At 64.2% G+C, this 20,442-nt stretch overlaps 3 protein-coding genes across 6 annotated transcripts in view; 2 read left to right on the top strand and 1 right to left on the bottom strand.

Moving 5' to 3' along the window:
- Positions 1-349: 349 nt before the first annotated feature.
- On the top strand, positions 350-3,476 carry LOC101946623 (3-hydroxyacyl-CoA dehydrogenase type-2). Of its 3 annotated transcripts, none has more exons than XM_005282349.4 (6): positions 350-652; positions 1,572-1,736; positions 1,911-2,075; positions 2,276-2,404; positions 2,639-2,747; positions 3,091-3,476. In XM_005282349.4, exons 1-6 carry the CDS (start codon positions 626-628, stop codon positions 3,279-3,281), a joined length of 786 nt encoding a protein of 261 aa, XP_005282406.1. In that variant the 5' UTR covers positions 350-625; the 3' UTR covers positions 3,282-3,476. The 3 variants fall into 3 exon arrangements, with proteins under 3 accessions (XP_005282406.1, XP_065427308.1, XP_023967980.1); XM_024112212.3 differs by having other exon boundaries at positions 608-751; XM_065571236.1 differs by lacking the exon at positions 2,639-2,747 and having other exon boundaries at positions 355-652.
- LOC101946350 (RIB43A-like with coiled-coils protein 1) lies at positions 1,600-8,087 on the bottom strand. 2 transcript variants are annotated; one of them, XM_005282348.4, is made up of 8 exons: positions 7,892-8,069; positions 7,299-7,423; positions 6,660-6,741; positions 5,982-6,326; positions 5,003-5,121; positions 4,574-4,801; positions 4,298-4,464; positions 3,877-4,101 (listed from the first exon to the last, which is right to left on the bottom strand). In XM_005282348.4, the coding sequence occupies exons 2-8, from the start codon at positions 7,413-7,415 to the stop codon at positions 4,020-4,022; spliced, it is 1,140 nt and encodes a 379-aa protein (XP_005282405.1). In that variant the 5' UTR covers positions 7,416-7,423; positions 7,892-8,069; the 3' UTR covers positions 3,877-4,019. The 2 variants fall into 2 exon arrangements, with proteins under 2 accessions (XP_042701725.1, XP_005282405.1); XM_042845791.2 differs by lacking the exon at positions 4,298-4,464 and having other exon boundaries at positions 1,600-4,101; positions 7,892-8,087.
- A 236-nt stretch (positions 8,088-8,323) lies between these two features.
- SMC1A (structural maintenance of chromosomes 1A) overlaps positions 8,324-20,442 on the top strand; it is a 41,416-nt gene continuing 29,297 nt past the window's right edge. Inside the window, exons 1-14 of the mRNA XM_005282347.5 lie at positions 8,324-8,576; positions 9,876-10,064; positions 10,153-10,265; positions 10,387-10,590; positions 11,387-11,625; positions 13,249-13,507; positions 14,062-14,202; positions 14,427-14,509; positions 15,835-16,042; positions 16,852-17,037; positions 17,635-17,814; positions 18,775-18,921; positions 19,584-19,721; positions 20,112-20,228. Coding sequence (XP_005282404.1) covers positions 8,468-8,576; positions 9,876-10,064; positions 10,153-10,265; positions 10,387-10,590; positions 11,387-11,625; positions 13,249-13,507; positions 14,062-14,202; positions 14,427-14,509; positions 15,835-16,042; positions 16,852-17,037; positions 17,635-17,814; positions 18,775-18,921; positions 19,584-19,721; positions 20,112-20,228 — 2,313 coding nt within the window. The 5' untranslated portion in view covers positions 8,324-8,467. The remainder of the gene's footprint in view (positions 8,577-9,875; positions 10,065-10,152; positions 10,266-10,386; positions 10,591-11,386; positions 11,626-13,248; positions 13,508-14,061; positions 14,203-14,426; positions 14,510-15,834; positions 16,043-16,851; positions 17,038-17,634; positions 17,815-18,774; positions 18,922-19,583; positions 19,722-20,111; positions 20,229-20,442) is intronic.

Raw genomic sequence — 20,442 nt, 5'->3', positions numbered from 1 at the left:
ACCCAGGAGTTCTGGCTCTCAGCTCTAACCACTAGACACCACTCCCCTCCCAGAGCCGGGGAGAGAACCCAGGAGTCCTGGCTCCCAGCCCCCCCTGCTCTAACCACCAGCCCCCACTCCCCTCCCAGAGCCATGGAGAGAACCCAGGAGTCCTGGCTCCCAGCCCCCCCTGCTCTAACCCACCAGCCCCCACTCCCAGCCCAGAGCCGGGGAGAGAACCCAGGAGTCCGGCTCCCAGCCCCCCCTGCTCTAACCACCAGCCCCCACTCCCCTCCCAGAGCCATGGAGAGAACCCAGGAGTCCTGGCTCCCAGCCCCCTGCTCTAACCCACCAGCCCCCACTCCCCTCCCAGAGCCGGGGAGAGAACCCAGGAGTCCTGGCTCCCCCTGCCCCGTTCACCCCTCCCTCCCCTTTAAGGACTATGTTCAGTTTTTCCCTCCCTACCTTTGGTTTGGCCTCGCTCTTTCCCTTTAAGATCTCCCTGCACCCTCTCCTTTAAGAGCCCCCCCTCCTGGGGATTAATAGCCCCAGATTATTAAAGAGTGTCTGCCTCCCCCTTAAGAGTGGCCTTGCCTCTGATTGGCCCGCCCCTGTGTAAGGGGGCGGAGCGTGGAGGGGCAGCAAGATGGCGGCGACGTTGAGGAGCGTGAAGGTAACCAGCAGGGCCAGCTACGGGAGCCGGGCGGGGACCAGCGCGGCATAACGAGGGGGCAGGGTGAGACCATTCTATGCGGGAGGCACCACAGGATGGGTGAGATCATTAAGCAGCTCCCCCCCCATATTGTCGGCCGGAGACACCTCTGAAACCACTGGGATGGTGTGTCTGAGAGAGACCATTCTGCAGAAGGGGGGGGGGCAACTGGGATGGGAGAAACTATTTTACACTTGTTCTCTACCAATAGTGGTGGCTGGAGATCTTGTACCCTCGTGGGAGGCAGAGACCATTCTATACAATGGGGGGGGGATTGGGATAGAAGAGACCATCAAACAAGAGGGGTGGTTATTGGGCGAGACTATTATACACAATAGGGTGGGGGAGACTGGCTAGGATAGACTTATACACAGGGAGAGCGATGCTGGACTATATCATGATAAGCCTGAGAAGAGGGGGAGACCATTTGATTGGGGGGGGGGGAGAATTGAAGTAAAGGACCATTCTGTGCCCTGGGAGGAGGCAGGGCAGGGAGGGACAACTATGCAAATAGCAGGAGGAGGGGGCTGTGTTGGGAGAGACCATTATATTCCTGGGGGAGGTTAGGAAGAGACTATAATACACATAGGGCATCTTGGGTGAGACCATTACGCTCATGAGAGCGGTAGGCAGAGACCACTTTAGGAGGGGGTTGTGGGTGAGACCATTATGCACAGGCAAGGAGGGAGGTGTAGGGAAAGACCATTATGCACATGAGATGGGGGGGAATGGGAGAGACCACTATGGTCAGAGGTGTAGGAACAGTCCATTATGCACGTGAGATAGGGGGTCTGGGAGAACCCATTAAAGCTACGGGTGGTATTGTGTTTTTTTTTTATTATTATTATTCATTGCCCCCTCCCTCTGCTTTTGCCCCCAGGGGATGGTTGGCCTGGTCACTGGTGGGGCCTCCGGCCTGGGTCGCGCCACCGCTGAGCGCCTGGTGCAGCAAGGAGCCAGCGCTGTGATCGTGGACCTGCCGACTTCGGATGGGCCCAGTGTGGCCAAAGCGCTGGGGGAACAATGCGTCTTTGCACCAGCTGATGTAGGGCCCGGACTCCTGGGTTCTATTCCGGGATCTGGGAGGGGAGTTGGGACTAGTGTGTCGAGGGGGGCTGGGAGCCAGGATGTCTGGATTCTATCACCGACTCTGGGAGGGGAGTGGGGTTTGGCGCGGAGGTGATATGGGTTAACCTCTCCTCCCTGCCCGGCGGCTCAGGTGACGTCGGAGGCGGACGTGAAGGGGGTCCTGGCCCTGGTGCGGGAGAAGTTCGGGCGCTTGGATTTGGCTGTGAACTGCGCCGGAATTGCCGTGGCCGTCAAGACCTACAACGCCAAGAAGGACATGCCCCATAGCCTGGAGGATTTCCAGAGGGTCCTCAACGTGAGTGGGGCTGGAGGGACCCCCTCCCTCCATTCCCTTCCCTGATCCCCTTTGCCCTGCCAACGCCATGGTGGTGAGAGGGGACCAAGGAGGGATAATGGGCTGGATGAGCCAATGGGTCTGATTTTTGGGGGGTGGGATATGGGGCCGGGTGGGCCCACTGGTTTGATCTGATCTGATCTGTCTCCCCTGCCCCCCAGGTCAATATTGCCGGCACCTTTAACGTGATCCGACTGAGTGCTGGTGAGATGGGCAGGAATGACCCTGACTCTGATGGGCACCGAGGAGTGATCGTCAACACAGCCAGCGTGGCTGCTTTCGAGGGCCAGGTGAGCACTAGGAGGCGCTGTGCTGCGGGGGCTGGGCAGGGGGCGCTCTCCCCTGGCAGGCAGGGCCGGGCACTGGGGGGCCCTGTGCTGCGGGGGCTGGGCAGGGGGTGTTCTCCCCTGGCAGGCAGGGCCGGGCACTGGGGGGCGCTGTGCTGCGGGGGCTGGGCAGGGGGTGTTCTCCCCTGGCAGTCCCCCACGTCCCTGTGCCCCAGCTAATGTCTGCTTGTTGTATAGGTGGGTCAAGCTGCGTACTCGGCCTCTAAAGGGGGCATCGTGGGCATGACCCTGCCTATCGCCAGGGATCTGGCCCCTATGGGGATCCGTGTCGTTACCATCGCCCCAGGTACCAACCCCAGCGTAGCTCCTGTCATGGTGTGTGGAGCCCAGGGCGGAGAGAGGAGGGGGGGATTGAGGGGCACTGGCAGAGCTGGGGAGGTATCGGGGAGGCTGCGGGTGGGGATTGAGGGGCACCGGCAGAGCTGGGAAAGTAGTGTGTGTGTAGGGGGGCTGCGGGTGGGGATTGAGGGGCACCGGCAGAGCTGGGGAGGTATCGGGGGGGGGCTGCGGGTGGGGATTGAGGGGCACCGGCAGAGCTGGCGGGGGCTGCGGGTGGGGATCGAGGGGCACCGGCAGAGCTGGGAGGGGAGCGGGGAGCCAGGCCCCCCCTCACTGTCTCTCTCCCCCAGGTCTGTTCGCCACCCCCCTGTTGGCAGGGCTCCCCGAGAAGGTGCGGACGTTCCTGGCTCGCCAGGTGCCCTTCCCCAGTCGCCTGGGGCTGCCCGGGGAATACGCCCACCTGGTCCAGTGCATCGTGGAGAACCCCATGCTGAATGGGGAGGTGATCCGCCTGGACGGGGCCATCCGCCTGCAGCCCTGAGCCGCTGCCCCACGCCTGGGGGGGCGCTGATTTCCCCTGCCCCGGCCGCCCCTGGATGGGGGGTTGATTCCCCCCTTCTGGGGTTCTGCCGTCCTTGGACTCTAATCATGGACTCCTGCAGTGATTCGGCCCCCGCACAATGACGACTCCTGCCCCAGTCGGCATCTGGACCTTAATAAACGATTCTCGATGTGCTCTCGGGGTGCTGGGATTCTGTGCTAGCCCTGAGCCCCCCCTCTCCTCCCAGAGCCGGGGAGAGAACCCAGGAGTCCTGGCACCCAGCCGCCTGCTGTAACCACTCAGCCCCCCTCGGGGCACTCTCCTGCAGTGGGGAGCTCCCAGTGCTACCCGGCCCTACAGACCATGGGGGCAGCCTGCTGTGGGGCACGACAGTTTATTGGATGCCGTTGTGGCTGAAAGAACAGGGCCGAGTGTCAGATCCCCCCCAGCAAGGGGGGAGTGGGGGCGTCCTGGCCATAGGAGGGGAGACCCTCGGGCGTGTCATTGTGGGGCAGGGGGCGGGTACTGGGTGTGTCCAGGCGGGGCGGGGGGGTGGGAATTGGGTGTGTGCTGGTGGGGTGAGGGTAATGATTGGGGCAGGGGGTGGGGATTGGGCGTGTCCTGGGAGGGCAGGGATTGGGTGGGGCAGGGGTAGTGATAAGGGTGGGGATTGGGCATGTCCCGGCAGGGCAGGGGGCGGTCCATGGGGGTTTCGGAGTCGGTGCCCCGGGGCTGGGCCTAGCGGCTGCTGGTATTGAACTGCAGGTGGTACTGGGCGCTGGGCGGATTGGTGTACACCTCCCTCTGCAGGTACTGTTGCCTGCAAGACAAAGGGCGGGGCTTAGCGGCCAGCCGGACTCACCTGGCCCCACCCCTTCTGTATCCTCTACCTCCCAGCCCCGCCCCCATAAAGCCCCAGCCCTGCCCAACCTCACCCCCTCCTGCTTCCGCACCTTCCTTCCTGCACCCACACCGGCCCTGCTCCTCACAGCTCCCCACCCCCGGGGGGCACTCACTGTGCCCTCTGCTCCTGCGCCAGCTGCTGGTTGTAGGCATCCAGGCCTTTCCTCAGCTGTAGCCGGGCCTGGCGCTCCTCCTCCTCCAGCACCATGGCCGCACGGGCTGCCCGCTGCCGCTGCATCTCCCACTCAGCCTCCCGCTGCCGCTCTGCCTCCCGCAGCCTCTGGGGGGGCAAAGCGCGGGGCAGGTGACGGGGGGAGGGAATAGTGCCCTGGGCTGCGCGTCCCCCGCCCCCCGCTGCCGGAATCCCTCCCCTCCCTTCCTCCGGAGACCTGGTTCTCCTGCCGCTGCTCCTCCTGCGCCTTCCACACGGCCTCCACTTGCGTGGGGCTCATGCCCTTCCAGCGGTCGGTGAGGATCCGGTGCGGGCCCAGCGGGCTCTCGGCCACGGCTGGGTCCTCTGTCAGCAGCTGCCCCGTCAGGTGGTTGTGGATCTCGGCTTGGTTGTCGTCCTGTTCCCGCTGACACGCCAGCCGGTGCTGCTCCGCCGCCTCTACCGCCTGCGGGGCGAGGGGAGACCTGGCACTGAGCCCCAGGCGGGGGGACTTGCCCTGACGGCCCACCCGGGCAAGGGAGCAGGTGAGACCTGGTCACCCACAATCCCCTGGGGAAGAGGAGCCAGCCCTATTGTCCAACCCATGCCAAGGTCTGCCAGCCCACGGCCCCCACCCCCAGCTCCCTGTTGGTGGCTACGCGGTTACCTGGGCCCGGTTGTAGTCGGCCGTGGCGAGGTCCTTGGCGCGGCGGCACTCCTCCTCCAGCTGGGCCAGCTGCTGTGCCCGCAGATCCAGCTCCACTCGCTTCTTATCCTCCAGCGTGTCTGTCAGGACAGCGCACGGCGCCCTGAGTGGTTTTCCTCTGGGAACCCAGGAGTCCTGGCTCCCCCCGATCTAACACACGAGACCCCACTCCCCTCCCAGAGAACCCAGGAGTCCTTCCTCCCCCCGATCTAACACACGAGACCCCACCGCCCTCCCAGAGAACCCAGGAGTCCTTCCTCCCCCGGATCTAACACACGAGACCCCACTCCCCTCCCAGAGAACCCAGGAGTCCTTCCTCCCCCCGATCTAACACACGAGACCCCACCGCCCTCCCAGAGAACCCAGGAGTCCTTCCTCCCCCGGATCTAACACACGAGACCCCACCCCCCTCCCAGAGAACCCAGGAGTCCTTCCTCCCCCCGATCTAACACACGAGACCCCACTCCTCTCCCAGAGAACCCAGGAGTCCTTCCTCTCCCCGATCTAACACACGAGACCCCACTCCCCTCCCAGAGAACCCAGGAGTCCTTCCTCCCCCCCGATCTAACACACGAGACCCCACTCCCCTCCCAGAGAACCCAGGAGTCCTGTCTCCCAGCTCCCCCCACTCTAACCTGCACTAGTCCCCACTCCCCTCCTAGAGAACCCAGGAGTCCTGGCTCCCAGCTCTCCTCACTCTAACCCGCACTAGACCCCATTCCCTTCCCAGAGAACCCAGGAGTCCTGGCTCCCCGCTTTTTCCGCACTAACCACGAGCCCCCACTCCTCTCCCAGGCTGGCGAAGAGAAGGAACCCAGGAGTCCTGCCTCCCAGCCCCCCCCCCTGCTCTAAATCACTAGACTCCAGAACCCTGGGGTCCTGGATCCCAGCCTCCCCACTCCCCCCGCTCTAACCACTAGACCTGTGCCCACGCTCTCACCTGCATACTTGGCGTTGGCCAGGGCCCGCTGCTGGTCGGCACGCTGGTCCTCTAGGCTGCGGCACTGCTGCTCCTGCTGCAGCCGACGGCGGGTGGGCAGCGCCAGGTCCTCGCCGGCGAAGCGCTGCAGGCTGGCGGGACCGCAGCGGGGGTCGTAGTCGCTGACCCGGGCCGGCTGGTCCCGGCGCAGCCCCTCGGGGTTGTACAGGTCCCACTCCCGCCGGGTGGGGGGTGGCTGCTCCCGCTCCCGGAACTCCTGCACGGCCTGGTGGAGGCGCCGCACCCGCTGACGTTCCTCCTCCTCCAGCATCTGCGCCACCCGGTCGCACAGCACCCGCTCGGCGTCTGTGGGGAGAGAGGGTCAGATCCCCTGTTCCCCCACCAGCCAGCGCTCCTGCCTAGCTCCCCACAGTGCCCCTTCCTGGAGAGGCCAGGAGCTCCTCCCAGCAGCCAGTCGTCCTGACCCAACCCCTACGGCGCCCCCTGCTGGAGAGGCCAGGGCTGGAGTAGCGGGGATCTCCCTCCACAGCCAGCCCTCATCTTGGTCAGAGATAGAGGACCCCCGTTGTCCTGCCATCTCACTGGCCTGGCCCCCTGTTGCTTTCTGATGCTAGGGTTCAGGGCACCTCCCCCAGAGATCAAAGGGGTGGACAAGGCAGGGCTGGCCAGAGCTCTCACCATAGGACTCATCCCGGCGTTTCTCTGTTTCCTCTCTCAGCTTCCGCTCCTCCACTTGACTCCTCAGGGCTTCCACGTCCACCTGGCAGGGTGGAGGGGGGAAAGAAGGGCAGGGGAGAGCTACTGAGGAGGCAAAAATCCTCCCAGAGTTGGGGAAAGAAACCAGGAGTCCTGACTCTCCCCCCACCCAATCACTAGACCCCACTCCCCTCCCAGAGCCGGGGAGAGAACCCAGGAGTCCTGGCTCCCAGTCCCTGCTCTAACCACCAGCCCCCACTCCCCTCCTAGTGCCGGGGACAGAACCCAGGCCTGCAATCAAAACCATTCACTCCAGTCTGGTGTCTGATAGGTGGCCTCTGAGTGAAATTAGAAGCTGGGTCTCGACTTGTTCCACAGCAGATGGTGCCCAACTTTGTCAAGGCTCCCTGATAACTGGACAGGTGTGGCCAAGCCCTGAGCAGGTGATGGGCACCGAATGCCCCTTGGAGGGTGGCACATGGGAGCTGTGTACGTGAGAGCCCTCCCCGCAGGTCAGCCGTTGCTCCTGCTCCAGGCTCCGGTTAGGGGTAAGGCTCAGAGTCAGCACCTCTCCCAGCTTTGCACCCCCTGGAGGACGCAGCGGGTCCCTGCGGGGCTCACCCCCATGGTGCGGTGGCGTGCGTTGAAGATGCGGCTCTGCCGCTGCTTCTCTCGCTCCCTCCGCGCCTCGAGGGCAGCCGCCTCCTTGCTCTCCAGCGGTAGGTCCACTTTGTGCATCTTGGCGCCTATGTGGGAGGAAGGAAAGTTAGAACCCAGGAGTCCTGGCTCCCAGCCCTCTCCCCCCCCCCCAGTAGCTCCCACTCCTCTCCCAGAATTGGTGAGAGAACCCAGGAGTCCGGGCTCCCCATGGAGGGGAGCAGGGCATTGTTTCCTGTGGAGCTGTGAAAGATCGGGGGGGGGGGGGACCTTTCCACGCTGGCAGGAGAGGGGTTAAATCTGGGGTCCCCGCACCCACCCTGTTAACCTTTGACCCCCCTCCCATTAATAGCTGACACCCTCGCTGTACCCTTTAACCCTTGACCCCCTCACCCTGACCTTTGACCCCTCTCCCTGCACCATGTAACCCCCTGACCCCCTTGCACTGACCTTCGACCCTGACCCCTTCGTACTGCCCTTTGACCTCTGACCCCTCACCCTGCCCTTTGACCTCGGTCCCTGGCCCTTCACCCCCTGACTGCCGGGCCCCCACTCACCTGAGCCCCCCACCCGTCTCTCTCTCTGTCTCTGTTTAGAGCCTGGTCTCCCTGGTAACGGGACAGCCCATTCCCTTTTCCCCGCCCCCACTTGGTGCCGTCCAACCGCCCCTTTATGCAAATGAAGGCGTCGGGCCTATCAGCGGGGAGAGAGCGCAGAGAGCGGTCCCTATATGCAAATCACGCTCTGAGGCGCGGCCCTATCAGCACGGAGAAGACGCAATGGGCGTGTCCACATATGCAAATTACGCAAGGGGCCGGGACGCTGAGAGCCGAGGGAGGGGGCGGGTCCCGCGACGCAAATCTCGTTCTGAATCGCGGCCCCTTTCACTGGCCTGCGGACAGAAAGGAGCCGCGCGCGATATGCAAATGAGCCCACCTTAGCCCCTCCCCTCGCGGAGGGCTGGGTCTGTCTCGCGGGAAGTGTGGCGCCTCTCGCGAGATTTGCTCGGTTGGCGGCTCCGGGAGGGGGGGTGTCTGTGGCCGAGCCGGGAGCCGCGATTCCCGCCCGACCGCTCGCGGGCCCCGTGTCCGCCGCGGGCCTCCGTAGCCCTCCCTCCCCAGGGCCCCCCAGCCATGGGGTTCCTGAAGCTGATCGAGATCGAGAACTTCAAGTCTTACAAGGGGCGGCAAATCATCGGGCCCTTCCGGAGATTCACGGCCATCATCGGGCCCAACGGCTCCGGTAAGAGACAGCCCCCCCGCGCCCGGGCGTGGTACGGTCCGCGGCTCCCCCCGCCGCACGGGGGGGTGGTATGTCCCACGGAACCCCCCACTCCACCGGGGTGGTACGGCTCTCGGAACCCCCCTCCGCAGGGAACCCCCCTCCCCCCCGGGGTGGTACGGCTCTCGGAACCCCCCTCCCCACGGGGTGTGTGTGGTATGGCCCACGGAACCCCCCTCTCCACCGGGGTGGTACGGCTCTCGGAACCCCCCTCCGCAGGGAACCCCCTTCCCCCGGGGTGGTACGGCTCTCGGAACCCCCCTCCGCAGGGAACCCCCCTCCCCCCGGGGTGGTACGGCTCTCGGAACCCCCCTTCCCACGGGGTGTGTGTGGTATGGCCCACGGAACCCCCCTCCCCACGGCAGGTGGTATGGCCCACGGAACCCCCCTCCCCACGGGGTGTGTGTGGTATGGCCCACGGAACCCCCCTCCCCACGGCAGGTGGTATGGCCCACGGAACCCCCCTCCCCACGGAAGCCCCCTCCCCACGGGGTGTGTGGTACAGTCCACGGAACCCCCTCTTTATGGGAGGTGGCACAGCCCGCGGGACCCCCCTCCCCACGGTGGGGGTGTGTGGCATGGCCTGCAGGAACCCCCCTGCTGCCCACGGCGGGGGAAGCTTCAATCCCTGGAACTCTTCCCACCCCCGCGTATGAGGTGGGATGGTGCAGTCCATGGCCCCCATGTCCATAGTACAGGCCATGGGACTCCCCAGTGAGGAATGGTACAGTCCAGGGAGACCCCCTCCCCCTTGCTCCAGGGCTAGAGGCAGGATGGTGCTGTCCATGGAGGGAAGGGATGGTGCATTCCTCCCCCCCGCCCCCCATTCCCCCAGCCCCATGGCGCTGATCTCCTCCCCCTCCCGCTGTCAGCCCCAGGGCGCTGATCCCCCCCGCACCCCATTCCCCCAGTCCCACGGCGCCAATCTCCTGCTCCCGCCGCCGGCCCCATGGTGCTGATCTCCCCGCCCCCCATTCCCCCAGCCCCATGGCGCTGATCTCCTCCCCCTCCCGCCCCCCATTCCCCCAGCCCCATGGCGCTGATCTCCTCCCCCTCCCGCCGCCAGCCCCAGGGCGCTGATCCCCCCCGCCCCCCATTCCCCCAGTCCCATGGCGCTGATCCTCCCCCCCCCGTACCCCATTCCCCCAGCCCCATGGCGCTGATCCTCCCCCCCCCGTACCCCATTCCCCCAGCCCCATGGTGCCGATCTCCCCCTCCCGCCGCCAGTCCCATGGCGCTGATTCCCCCCCCCTCTCCCAGGCAAGTCGAACCTTATGGACGCCATCAGCTTCGTGCTGGGCGAGAAGACGAGCAACCTGCGGGTGAAGACGCTGCGGGACCTGATCCACGGGGCGCCCGTGGGCAAGCCGGCCGCCAACCGGGCCTTCGTCAGCATGGTGTACTCCGAGGACGGGGCCGAGGACCGCACCTTCGCCCGCGTCATCGTGGGTGAGCGCCGGGGGGCAGCAGGGCGGGGGCTGGGCTGCGGGGGGCTCGCCCCGGGCACTGCCGGGACTGACCCCACCATCCCTTGCAGGGGGCTCGTCGGAATACAAGATCAATAACAAAGTGGTGCAGCTGAGCGAATACAGCGAGGAGCTGGAGAAGCTGGGGATCCTCATCAAAGCCAGGAACTTCCTCGTCTTCCAGGTGAGGGTGGGGCGTGCCTGACTCGTGGGTCCATCCAGGCGTGGGCAGGGGGCGGGAGGAGGATAGAGACGGGGCTGGCTGGCTCTGGGGGCCTGACCTGGCCCTGGCCCGCTCTCCGCAGGGGGCGGTGGAGTCGATCGCCATGAAGAACCCTAAGGAGCGCACAGCGCTGTTCGAGGAGATCAGCCGCTCGGGGGAGCTGGCCCAGGAATACGACAAGCGCAAGAAGGAGATGGTGAAGGCCGAGGAGGACACGCAGTTCAACTACCACCGCAAGAAGAATATCGCGGCTGAGCGCAAGGAGGCCAAGCAGGAGAAGGAGGAGGTGGGGGCAGAGTGGCCCGGGGGGCAGGGAAGAAAGAGGTGGGGTGAAATCTCTGGGGGTATGGCAGGCAGGAGGAGATAGTCAGTGGGGGTAGGTGGGGTGGGGTGTCTAGGGGTCGTGAGGTGTTTTCGGGGGTGGCTGGGCTTTGGGAGGTGTTGGATGGAGGGTAGGGGGGTTCTAGTGGATGGGCGCTTGAGGGCTGGATGGGACTTGGGGAGGTAGGTGGGAGTGGGGGTTGTGAGGGGGTTCTAATGGCCGGGGTATCTGGGTGGGATTTGGAGGGCAGGGGGGAGTAGGGGGCTGGGCACAGCCTCTGCAGCCTGTGGGGAGCTCTAGTGGGTGATGGGCCGGTGAGGCAGGTGGATGAGGCTGGGCCCACAGGAAGAAGGTGGGGCTGGGGTTGGGGGGAAGGAAGGGGGCGGTAGGGAGGGGATCTAGAAGGGCAGGGGCAGCAGGAGGAGGGGGAGGTGGGATCTTTAGGTGGAGGTTGGGGCTGGAGGGGATCCGTCAGTGGACGGAGAAGGAGGAATGGTGGAGACGGGATTTCGGGGGGCAGGAAAGGGTGGAGCAGGATCTCTAATAGCTGGGGCAGTGGGGCAGGATATGAGGGTGGAGTGGGGTCCCTTGACTGGCCTGGGTCGGAGGTATCTGCTGGGAGTAGGAGGGAGTGGTTGGGGGGCAGGAGGAGGAGGCAGTGGGGCGAGGTTTCCGAGGGGCCAGGGCAGAAGAGGGGGGAGGTGGTGGGGTGGGAATCTCCCCCGACCCGGTGTTTACTCCACACACCCCCCTTGGGCAGGCGGACCGGTACCAGCGCCTGAAGGACGAGGTGGTGCGGGCCCAGGTCCAGCTGCAGCTCTTCAAGCTGTACCACAACGAGGCCGAGATCGAGAAGCTCAACAAGGAGCTGGGCTCCAAGAACAAGGAGATCGACAAGGACAAGAAGCGCATGGACAAGGTGGAGGATGAGCTCAAGGACAAGAAGAAGGAGCTGGGCAAGATGATGAGGGAGCAGCAGCAGATCGAGAAGGAGATCAAGTGAGGGCAGCGCGCGGTAAAACTTGGGGGCTAGAACGGGAGGGGACCGAGATCCAGAGTGGGGCTGGGAGACACCGGAGGCAGAGGGTGCTGTTATGACCTAGAACTGGAGAATGAACACATTCTCGACTAGTGCACTGCAGAACAAGACTAAAGTTTCTAGATCACATCACTGTGCACTCTAGAACAGGAGAAGGGCTCTAGATCTTGTGAGCTCTAGAATGGCCCTTCCTCCTCTAGGTCTAGGGGAAGGACTGCACATTTGGATGGGATGGGGGACACTGCAGCTGGGTCTTGTTCTAGAGCACGAGTGGGTATGTGCTGCACTCTAGAACCTGGGGTTGCACTAGAAAGGGGACAGCTGCGCTGTAAAATTATGGGTTGCACTAGAAGAGACAGAGGCTTTGCTTTAGAATGGGACATGACAGTCCAGGCAGGGTCTTACTCTAGAATGGGAGCAAGATGGCAGAACATGAGTATGTATGGGCTGTACTCTAGAACCATTGTGGTGCACTAGAACAGGGGCGGGGATAGAGCTGCTGTGGGCTAGACAGGGAAGTGTGCGGTCTAGTAAGGAGCCCAATCTAGAATGAGGGAATACTGATACAGTCTTGGGCATCTTGGGTGCAGTGTAAAGAGAATTGGGTCTAGAGCTGAGTGTGAGTGTATAGTCTTTAAGAAGGCTGGTATGGAAGGGTGATCTAGAACTGAGTTAGGTCTTGAACCAAAGTGCGGGGCAGCAGTATGGTTTGAGTAAGGTTGGCTGAAGCCAGCAAGGTAGCATTACGTTCTAGAATGGAGTTGGGTTTAGAATGTGGCCTGGGCTGGAATGAGGTGATGAAATTTAGTAGAGTGGTGATTCTGATCTCAGTAGTGTAGTCTAAAACATTGCATTGTCTAGAATAAGGGGTTGTTGATCGAGGAGGATGGGTCAGACTAGCTCAACATTAGTACGGTCTAGAGTGGGTGTGGTATATGAAAGTTTCTCTGGAATGAGTCTGGTGGTGGAACAGTGTGTAATGGGGCTTGTTCGAGAATGAGGGTGGTCACGGTCCCCTCCAGAATCATGGCTGATCTAGAACAGGAGGTGATGGTGCAGGAATGTGGGTAAATTATAAATTGGGTGACCTGAAACAGTATGGGCATATGCTCTAGAACAAGGTAATGTGGAAGGTAACACTGTCTAGATTGGGTAGTCTGCATCAGTTCGGAGGTACACTCTAGAATCAAGCTGATGACATTGTTTGCAATGCATGGCCTGGAATGCCACTCTGGTAATCTCTCGGAAAACGGTGTAGAATAGACCAGGTGATGCTGTCTAGGTTGGGTGGCTTAGAACAGGATGGATACAGACTCCAGAAACATTGAACTAGAGCATACCAGGTGATCTTGGCTGGGTAGGATGGTCTAGGTTGGGTGTTCTAGAACATTATGCTAAATCACGTTTCTAGATCATATATAATCAAGTTGACACTGTCTAGGTTGGGGTGTCTAGAACGGCATAGACATGCACTTTAGAAGCACTGTAATCTAGAATGGAGCAGGTGGGCTGTCCAAGTTGGACGTCCTAGGATCCTAGAGCGGGGTGGGGATCTGGAACCCATGGTGCCCCCCCTTCCCCAGGGAGAAGGACTCCGAGTTGAACCAGAAGCGGCCGCAGTACATCAAGGCCAAGGAGAACACCTCTCACAAGATCAAGAAGCTGGAGACGGCCAAGAAGTCCCTGCAGAACGCCCAGAAGCAGTACAAGAAGCGCAAAGGCGACATGGACGAGCTGGAGAAGGAGATGCTGTCGGTGGAGAAGGCTCGGCAGGAGTTTGAGGAGCGCATGGAGGAGGAGAGCCAGAGCCAGGGGCGAGACCTCACCCTGGAAGAGAACCAGGTACAGGGAGGCGCGCCGGGCTTCAGGGAACGGGGCGGGGGCCTGGACTGCCAGAGGTTGCCTATGGTTGATGCCCTGAACCATTGTATTTATTAAGATCCTTTTATCGGAGGCACGGGTCAAAACTGACCTTGGGGATCCTATTCTGCCCCCCCAAAATTAGCTCCCCTGCAGTTTCAGTTAGAGAGGATTTTCTTTCACTTCCTGTCCCAAACGGGTGTGTGGCATTGCCGCTCCCCAGTTCTCCCACCCCAGAGGTGGCTGCATCTCAGTGACAGGCGAACCCTTCATATGTGGCTGCAGCTCAGTGCCAGGTGAGCCCTCCCCGTGCGGCGTTATATGCGGCTGTTCCCCAGCTCCCCACCCCAGAGGTGGCTGCATCTCAGCGCCAGGCGAACCCTCCCCATGCGGCGTTCTATGCGGCTGTTCCCCAGCTCCCCACCCCAGAGGTGGCTGCATCTCAGCGCCAGGCGAGCCGTCCCTGTGTGATGTCGCTGTGCAGCTGGGATTTGATGCTGTTGCTGTCCTGTTCTCCCACCCCCACCCCCCCGCAGGTGAAGAAATATCACCGGCTGAAGGAAGAGGCCAGTAAAAGAGCTGCCACGCTCGCCCAGGAGCTGGAGAAGTTTAACCGGGACCAGAAAGCAGATCAGGACCGGCTGGACCTGGAAGAGAGGAAGAAAGTGGAGACGGAGGTGAGACAGGATCTAGGATCTTCCCCCGTTTCCTCTCCCCGCACCCCACACTGCTGGGACCCCCCAGGCGCGCTCCCCACGCCGATCTCTGATCCTCCCCCTGGGTGTGGCCGTCCTGAGCCCGGAGGCTAACGAGCTCCCTCCGGCCCTGCTACCCGCCCTTCCCCCGTCTCTGGCACAGCCGTCTGTCTGTCCGGCCGCCTCACGCTGCGTCTCCTCCCCAGGCCAAGATCAAGCAGAAGCTGCGGGAGATCGAGGAGAATCAGAAGCGGATTGAGAAGCTGGAGGAATACATCGCGACCAGCAAGTACGCCCTGCCGGCGCCACGGGGCGCTATGCGGGGGGGCGGGGGGGGCTCCCGGGGCTGGGCAGGGGCGCTGTCCCCAGGCAGTGGGTATCGGGGGGCTGGGAAGGGGGCGCTCTCCCCGGGCAGTGGGTACCGGGGGAGCAGGGGGCTGGGAAGGGGGCGCTCTCCCCGGGCAGTGGGTACCAGGAGGAGCGGGGGGCTGGGAAGGGGGCGCTCTCCCCGGGCAGTGGGTACCGGGGGGCTGGGAAGGGGGCGCTCTCCCCGGGCAGTGGGTACCGGGGGAGCAGGGGGCTGGGAAGGGGGCGCTCTCCCCGGGCAGTGGGTACCAGGAGGAGCGGGGGGCTGGGAAGGGGGCGCTCTCCCCGGGCAGTGGGTACCGGGGGGCTGGGAAGGGGGCGCTCTCCCCGGGCAGTGGGTACCGGGGGAGCAGGGGGCTGGGAAGGGGGCGCTCTCCCCGGGCAGTGGGTACCAGGAGGAGCGGGGGGCTGGGAAGGGGGCGCTCTCCCCGGGCAGTGGGTACCGGGGGGCTGGGAAGGGGGCGCTCTCCCCGGGCAGTGGGTACCGGGGGAGCAGGGGGCTGGGAAGGGGGCGCTCTCCCCGGGCAGTGGGTACCAGGAGGAGCGGGGGGCTGGGAAGGGGGCGCTCTCCCCGGGCAGTGGGTACCGGGGGGCTGGGAAGGGGGCGCTCTCCCCGGGCAGTGGGTACCGGGGGAGCAGGGGGCTGGGAAGGGGGCGCTCTCCCCGGGCAGTGGGTACCAGGAGGAGCGGGGGGCTGGGAAGGGGGCGCTCTCCCCGGGCAGTGGGTACCGGGGGGCTGGGAAGGGGGCGCTCTCCCCGGGCAGTGGGTACCGGGGGAACAGGGGGCTGGCATTGGGTGCTCTCCCTGGGCAGTGGGTACCGGGGGAGCGGGGGGCTGGGAAGGGGGCGCTCTCCCCGGGCACTGGGTACCGGGAGGCTGGGAAGGGGGCGCTCTCCCCGGGCAGTGGGTATCGGGGGGCTGGGAAAGGGGCGCTCTCCCCGGGCAGTGGGTACCGGGGGGCTGGGAAGGGGGCGCTCTCCCCGGGCAGTGGGTATCGGGGGGCTGGGAAAGGGGCGCTCTCCCCGGGCAGTGGGTATCGGGGGGCTGGGAAGGGGGCGCTCTCCCCGGGCAGTGGGTACCGGGGGGCTGGGAAGGGGGCGCTCTCCCCGGGCACTGGGTACCGGGGGAGCAGGGGGCTGGGAAGGGGGCGCTCTCCCCGGGCAGTGGGTACCGGGGGGCTGGGAAGGGGGCGCTCTCCCCGGGCAGGGCGCCGCGGTCCCCTGAGTGCTCGCCGGCGCCCCCCGCAGGCAGTCGCTGGAGGAGCAGAAGAAGCTGGAGGGGGAGCTGACGGAGGAGGTGGAGCTGGCCAAGCGGCGCATAGATGAAATCAACAAGGAGCTGAACCAGGTGATGGAGCAGCTGGGGGACGCCCGCATCGACCGGCAGGAGAACAGCCGCCAGCAGCGCAAGGCCGAGATCATGGAGAGCATCAAGCGCCTCTACCCCGGCTCCGTGGTGCGTGGGGGGAGGGGACCTATGGGGTGCGATGAGGCCAGGCGCCTGGGGAAGGGGGAGGGGTCTCTGCTCTGTAATTTGGGCGGGAGACGGGTGGCTGGGAGGGGACCGTTGCCTTGCTGGGGTCTCCCATTGGTTGCGGGGGTCTCTGGAACGGGAGGGGTTGCAGGAGTGTCTGGGAGGGGGGTGTCTCTGGAACGGGAGGGGTTGCAGGAGTGTCTGGGAGGGGGGTGTCTCTGGAACGGGAGGGGTTGCAGGAGTGTCTGGGAGGGGGGTGTCTCTGGAACGGGAGGAGTTGAGGGGGGTCTCGGGGATGGGAGGAATTTTGGGGCATCTCTGAAACAGGAGAGGTGGGGGGGTCTCTGGAACAGGAGGGGGGTCTCTGGGGTGGCTGTGATTTTGGGCGGCTGGGAAGGGACTGAGATTTGGAGGTCTGGCACAGGAGGGGTTTTGGGGGTCTCTGGGAAGGGGGTGGGGGTTTGGGCAGTCTGGAACAGGAGCAGTGGGGGGTCTCTCGGCCGGGAGAGATTTGGGGGGGGGGTCTCTGGAACGGGGGGGGAGGGCTCTGGAACAGGAGCAGTGGGGGGTCTCTCGGCCGGGAGAGATTTGGGGGGGGTCTCTAGAACGGGGGGGGGAGGGCTCTGGAACAGGAGCGGTGGGGGGTCTCTCGGCCGGGAGAGATTTGGGGGGGCTCTGGAACGGGGGGGGGGGCTCTGGGAAGGGGCTCTTGGATTGGGGGAGGCTGTGGGCCAGCAGGGAGTGGGGGTCCCTGCCCCGCTCACCCCCTGTCTTCCCTTCCCCCCGCGCAGTACGGGCGGCTCATCGACCTCTGCCAGCCCACGCAGAAGAAATACCAGATCGCGGTCACCAAGGTGCTAGGCAAGAACATGGACGCCATCATTGTGGACTCGGAGAAGACGGGCCGCGACTGCATCCAGTACATCAAGGAACAGCGGGGCGAGCCGGAGACCTTCCTCCCCCTGGACTACCTGGAGGTGAGCCCCCCCCCCCTACGGGCGAGCCCAGCCCATGCCAGCTCCCCCAGACCCCTCCAGCGCTTGGGGCTCCTCGCGGCCCGGCTTTTCGCAGCCCGGGACGTACCCGCCCGAGCCTTTGTCTTTCGTTCGTTCTCGGCCGGCGTCGATTTCCCCCTGGGTAGTTCTGGGCCCACACCCGCTCGCTGTGCGCGGCCACCGTCCCGAAAGCCCACCGGCGCGTTAGGAAAGGGATGGGGAATGAGACGGAAAATATCCCCGGGCCGCCGTAGAAATCCCCGGTACCTCGAATGCTGGGGGCTGATCTGGGCACCCCGTCTCTCGGAAGATCTCTTGGAATTGGGGCGAAGTACAGAGAAAGGCAATGGAAATAATTAGGGGGCTGGAACCGTTTTGCATATGAGGAGTGAAAATCTGACCCCCCCCCCATAACTTTGCACGAGTGTGAAGATTTAAATCCAGAAAAGGGCCGGGGGGGAATGTTAGCTGGACGCGCGTTTACTGGGGGCTCTGCCAGTTGGTAGCAAGGGGTCCCTGGCTGGCACCGCCCCCCACTGCACCGGGAGTCTCCTGCCATCTCTCCCCCTCCCTGCGCAGGTGAAGCCCACGGACGAGAAGCTGCGGGAGCTGAAGGGGGCCAAGCTGGTGATCGACGTGATCCGCTATGAGCCGCCCCACATCAAGAAGGCCCTGCAGTACGCCTGTGGGAACGCCCTGGTGTGTGACAACGTGGAGGACGCCCGGCGCATCGCCTTCGGGGGCCACCAGAGGCACAAGGTGAGCCGCGAACCCAGGTGTCCGGCCTCCCGACCCACTAGACCCCCGTCCCTCCCGGAGAACCCAGGCATCCTGATTCCCAGCGCTCTCCCCCCCCCCCGCGCTCTAACCACTAGACCCCACCCCACACAAACACACTTCCCTCCCAGAACGCAGGAGAGAACCCAGGCATCCTGATTCCCACCCACCCCCACTAGACCCCCTCTACTTCCTTCCCAGAGCCGGGGAGAGAACCCAGGAGTCCGGGCTCCCAGTCCTCCACCCCTGGCTTTCTTCCCCATCCCGGTGCAGTGCGTTGTGGGGCCGGAGCTGCCTGGCAGAATCCTAGAAATCGGCCCAGAAGGATCTCGACAGGGCGTCCCGTCCGCCCCCGCCACTGAGACGGGCCCGAGTCAGCCTAGGCCACCCCAGCTTCCACGCCCCCCTTGGGAGCCGATTCCGGCGCTTGGCTCCCCGTTTCCTGCTCGCCAGCCTCAGTCTCCCCTGCTGCAGGTGAAGCCCAGGGCTTCTCGTCCCGCCGTCAGTGGCGCAGCGAACAGCTGATCCCGGCCACGCCACACTCTAACCCACTAGACCCCCGCTTCCTTCCCAGAGCTGGAGAGAGAACCCAGGCGTCCTGGCTCCCTGAATTCAGACCCCGGCTCCCAATTTGTCGCCGGTGGGTTTTTTTTAAACCCTGATCCCGCCCTCCGAACGGCTGGCGACCCTCCCGGCTCGGCTGCAGATTTCATCAGCCCGCTCTCCGCGCCGTCGCTCGAATCGTCCGGGACCGGAGCCAATCACACCGGCCCCGGGACCAAGCCCCACGGGAGCTGGATGCGCCCTCCTGGCTTGACTGCAACCTTCGGGCTTTGAGGATGGTTTCTTCCGCCCGCCTGATGGTCATTTCATCTAGCTCCCGTGCGGCGCATCGGGGGGCGGGAGGCCGTGCCCTGACCTGCCGTGCTCTCGCCCCTGCAGACCGTCGCCCTGGACGGCACCCTGTTCCAGAAGTCGGGGGTGATCTCCGGCGGCGCCAGCGACCTGAAGGCCAAGGCCCGGCGTTGGGACGAGAAGGCCGTGGATAAGCTGAAGGAGAAGAAGGAGAGGCTGACAGAGGAGTTAAAGGTGCAGGAGGTTGGGGGTCAGATCCAGTAGGGGGCGCTCTCTCCCGGCCGTCAGTGCTGGGAGCTAGGCAGCTCTGTGTTGTGAGGCATTCTGTGCGGCTGTTCCCCAGTTGCTCTGCCCCAGAGGTGGCTGCATTTCAGTGCCGGGTGAGCCGTCCCCATGCCGCGTTCTGTGCGGCTGTTCCCCAGTTGCTCTGCCCCAGAGGTGGCTGCATTTCAGTGCCGGGTGAGCCGTCCCCATGCCGCGTTCTGTGCGGCTGTTCCCCAGTTGCTCTGCCCCAGAGGTGGCTGCATTTCAGCGCTGGGTGAGCCGTCCCCATGCTCGTTCTGTGCGGCTGTTCCCCAGTTGCTCTGCCTCAGAGGTGGCTGCATTTCAGCGCTGGGTGAGCCGTCCCCATGCTCGTTCTGTGCGGCTGTTTCCCAGTTGCTCTGCCCCAGAGGTGGCTGCATTTCAGTGCTGGGTGAGCCGTCCCCATGCTCGTTCTGTGCGGCAGTTCCCCAGTTGCTCTGCCCCAGAGGTGGCTGCATTTCAGTGCTGGGTGAGCTGTCCCCATGCAGCGTTCTGTGCGGCTGTTCCCCAGTTGCTCCGTCCCAGAGGTGGCTGCATCTCAGCACCGGGCGAGCCGTCAGGCTGTTGTTAAAATCCTCTCTTGTGCCTTTTAGGAGCAAATGAAGGCCAAGCGCAAAGAGGCCGAGCTGCGGCAGGTACAATCCCAAGCCCACGGGCTGCAGATGCGGCTGAAATACTCCCAGAGCGACTTGGAACAGACCAAGACGCGTCACCTCGCCCTGAACCTCCAGGTACCGCAGCGAAGCGACCGCCCCCGGGCTGCTGCCATCGACTCGGCCGTTCTTGGGGGGGAGGGAGCTAAATGGATCGTGGAGTCTCTGTCCCTACCCACCCGTCTCTCAGACATCTGTTTCTGGGAGGTGGCGTTGGCAGGGTCGCCAGGAGAGATGTTCTACAGGTGGGGGTTGGGGCTGTAAAAAGTCCTGGGGAATTGTGCGGAGCTTGCTGGGGGGGGGCCTTGGGCTGCGGGGGGCTTGCTGCAGTGGGGGTGGGGGAGACAGGATCGGGGCTGTGGGGGGGGTGGGGGAGACAGGATCGGGGCTGCGGGGGGAGCTGGAAATGGCTGGGGGGGTAGGGCCGCTCCCCCAGGGGGGTATTCACCCCTCGTCTCCCCCCCGCAGGAGAAGTCGAAGCTGGAGAGCGAACTGGCCAACTTCGGGCCCCGCATCAACGACATCAAGCGAATCATCCAGAGCCGGGAGCGGGAGATGAAGGACCTCAAGGAGAAGATGAACCAGGTAAGTAGGAAGCGGTGCATCGTGGGGGACGTAGTCCATGCTGTGCTTGCCCCCCCCCAGTGTGGTGCATTGTGGGGAATGTAGTCTGCACCGTGCCCTGGAAGCGGTGCATTGTGGGGGACATAGTCCTTGCATTGTGTCATTGCTTTGGCCTGTTCCCTGCTGCAGTGCATTGTGGGGGTTATACGCCACCCGGTGGCCTGGCATGGTGATC

The sequence above is a fragment of the Chrysemys picta genome, chromosome 17 (assembly GCF_011386835.1).
Source record: "Chrysemys picta bellii isolate R12L10 chromosome 17, ASM1138683v2, whole genome shotgun sequence".
Lineage (NCBI taxonomy): Eukaryota > Metazoa > Chordata > Testudines > Emydidae > Chrysemys > Chrysemys picta.
This window is presented reverse-complemented; position numbering and strand designations above follow the sequence as displayed.

Excerpts from the sequence above, each read along its gene's own strand:
- LOC101946623 (XM_005282349.4), top strand. The coding sequence starts at position 626 with ATGGCGGCGACGTTGAGGAGCGTGAAG. Across the intron at positions 2,076-2,275 it reads ATTTCCAGAGGGTCCTCAAC|GTCAATATTGCCGGCACCTT; the intron begins GTGAGTGGGGCT and ends CCTGCCCCCCAG. Across the intron at positions 2,405-2,638 it reads TGGCTGCTTTCGAGGGCCAG|GTGGGTCAAGCTGCGTACTC; the intron begins GTGAGCACTAGG and ends CTTGTTGTATAG.
- LOC101946350 (XM_042845791.2), bottom strand. The coding sequence starts at position 7,415 with ATGCACAAAGTGGACCTACCGCTGGAGAGCAAGGAGGCGGCTGCCCTC. Across the intron at positions 5,122-5,981 it reads GGCCAACGCCAAGTATGCAG|ACACGCTGGAGGATAAGAAG; the intron begins GTGAGAGCGTGG and ends CTGTCCTGACAG. Across the intron at positions 4,802-5,002 it reads CCGACTACAACCGGGCCCAG|GCGGTAGAGGCGGCGGAGCA; the intron begins GTAACCGCGTAG and ends CTCGCCCCGCAG.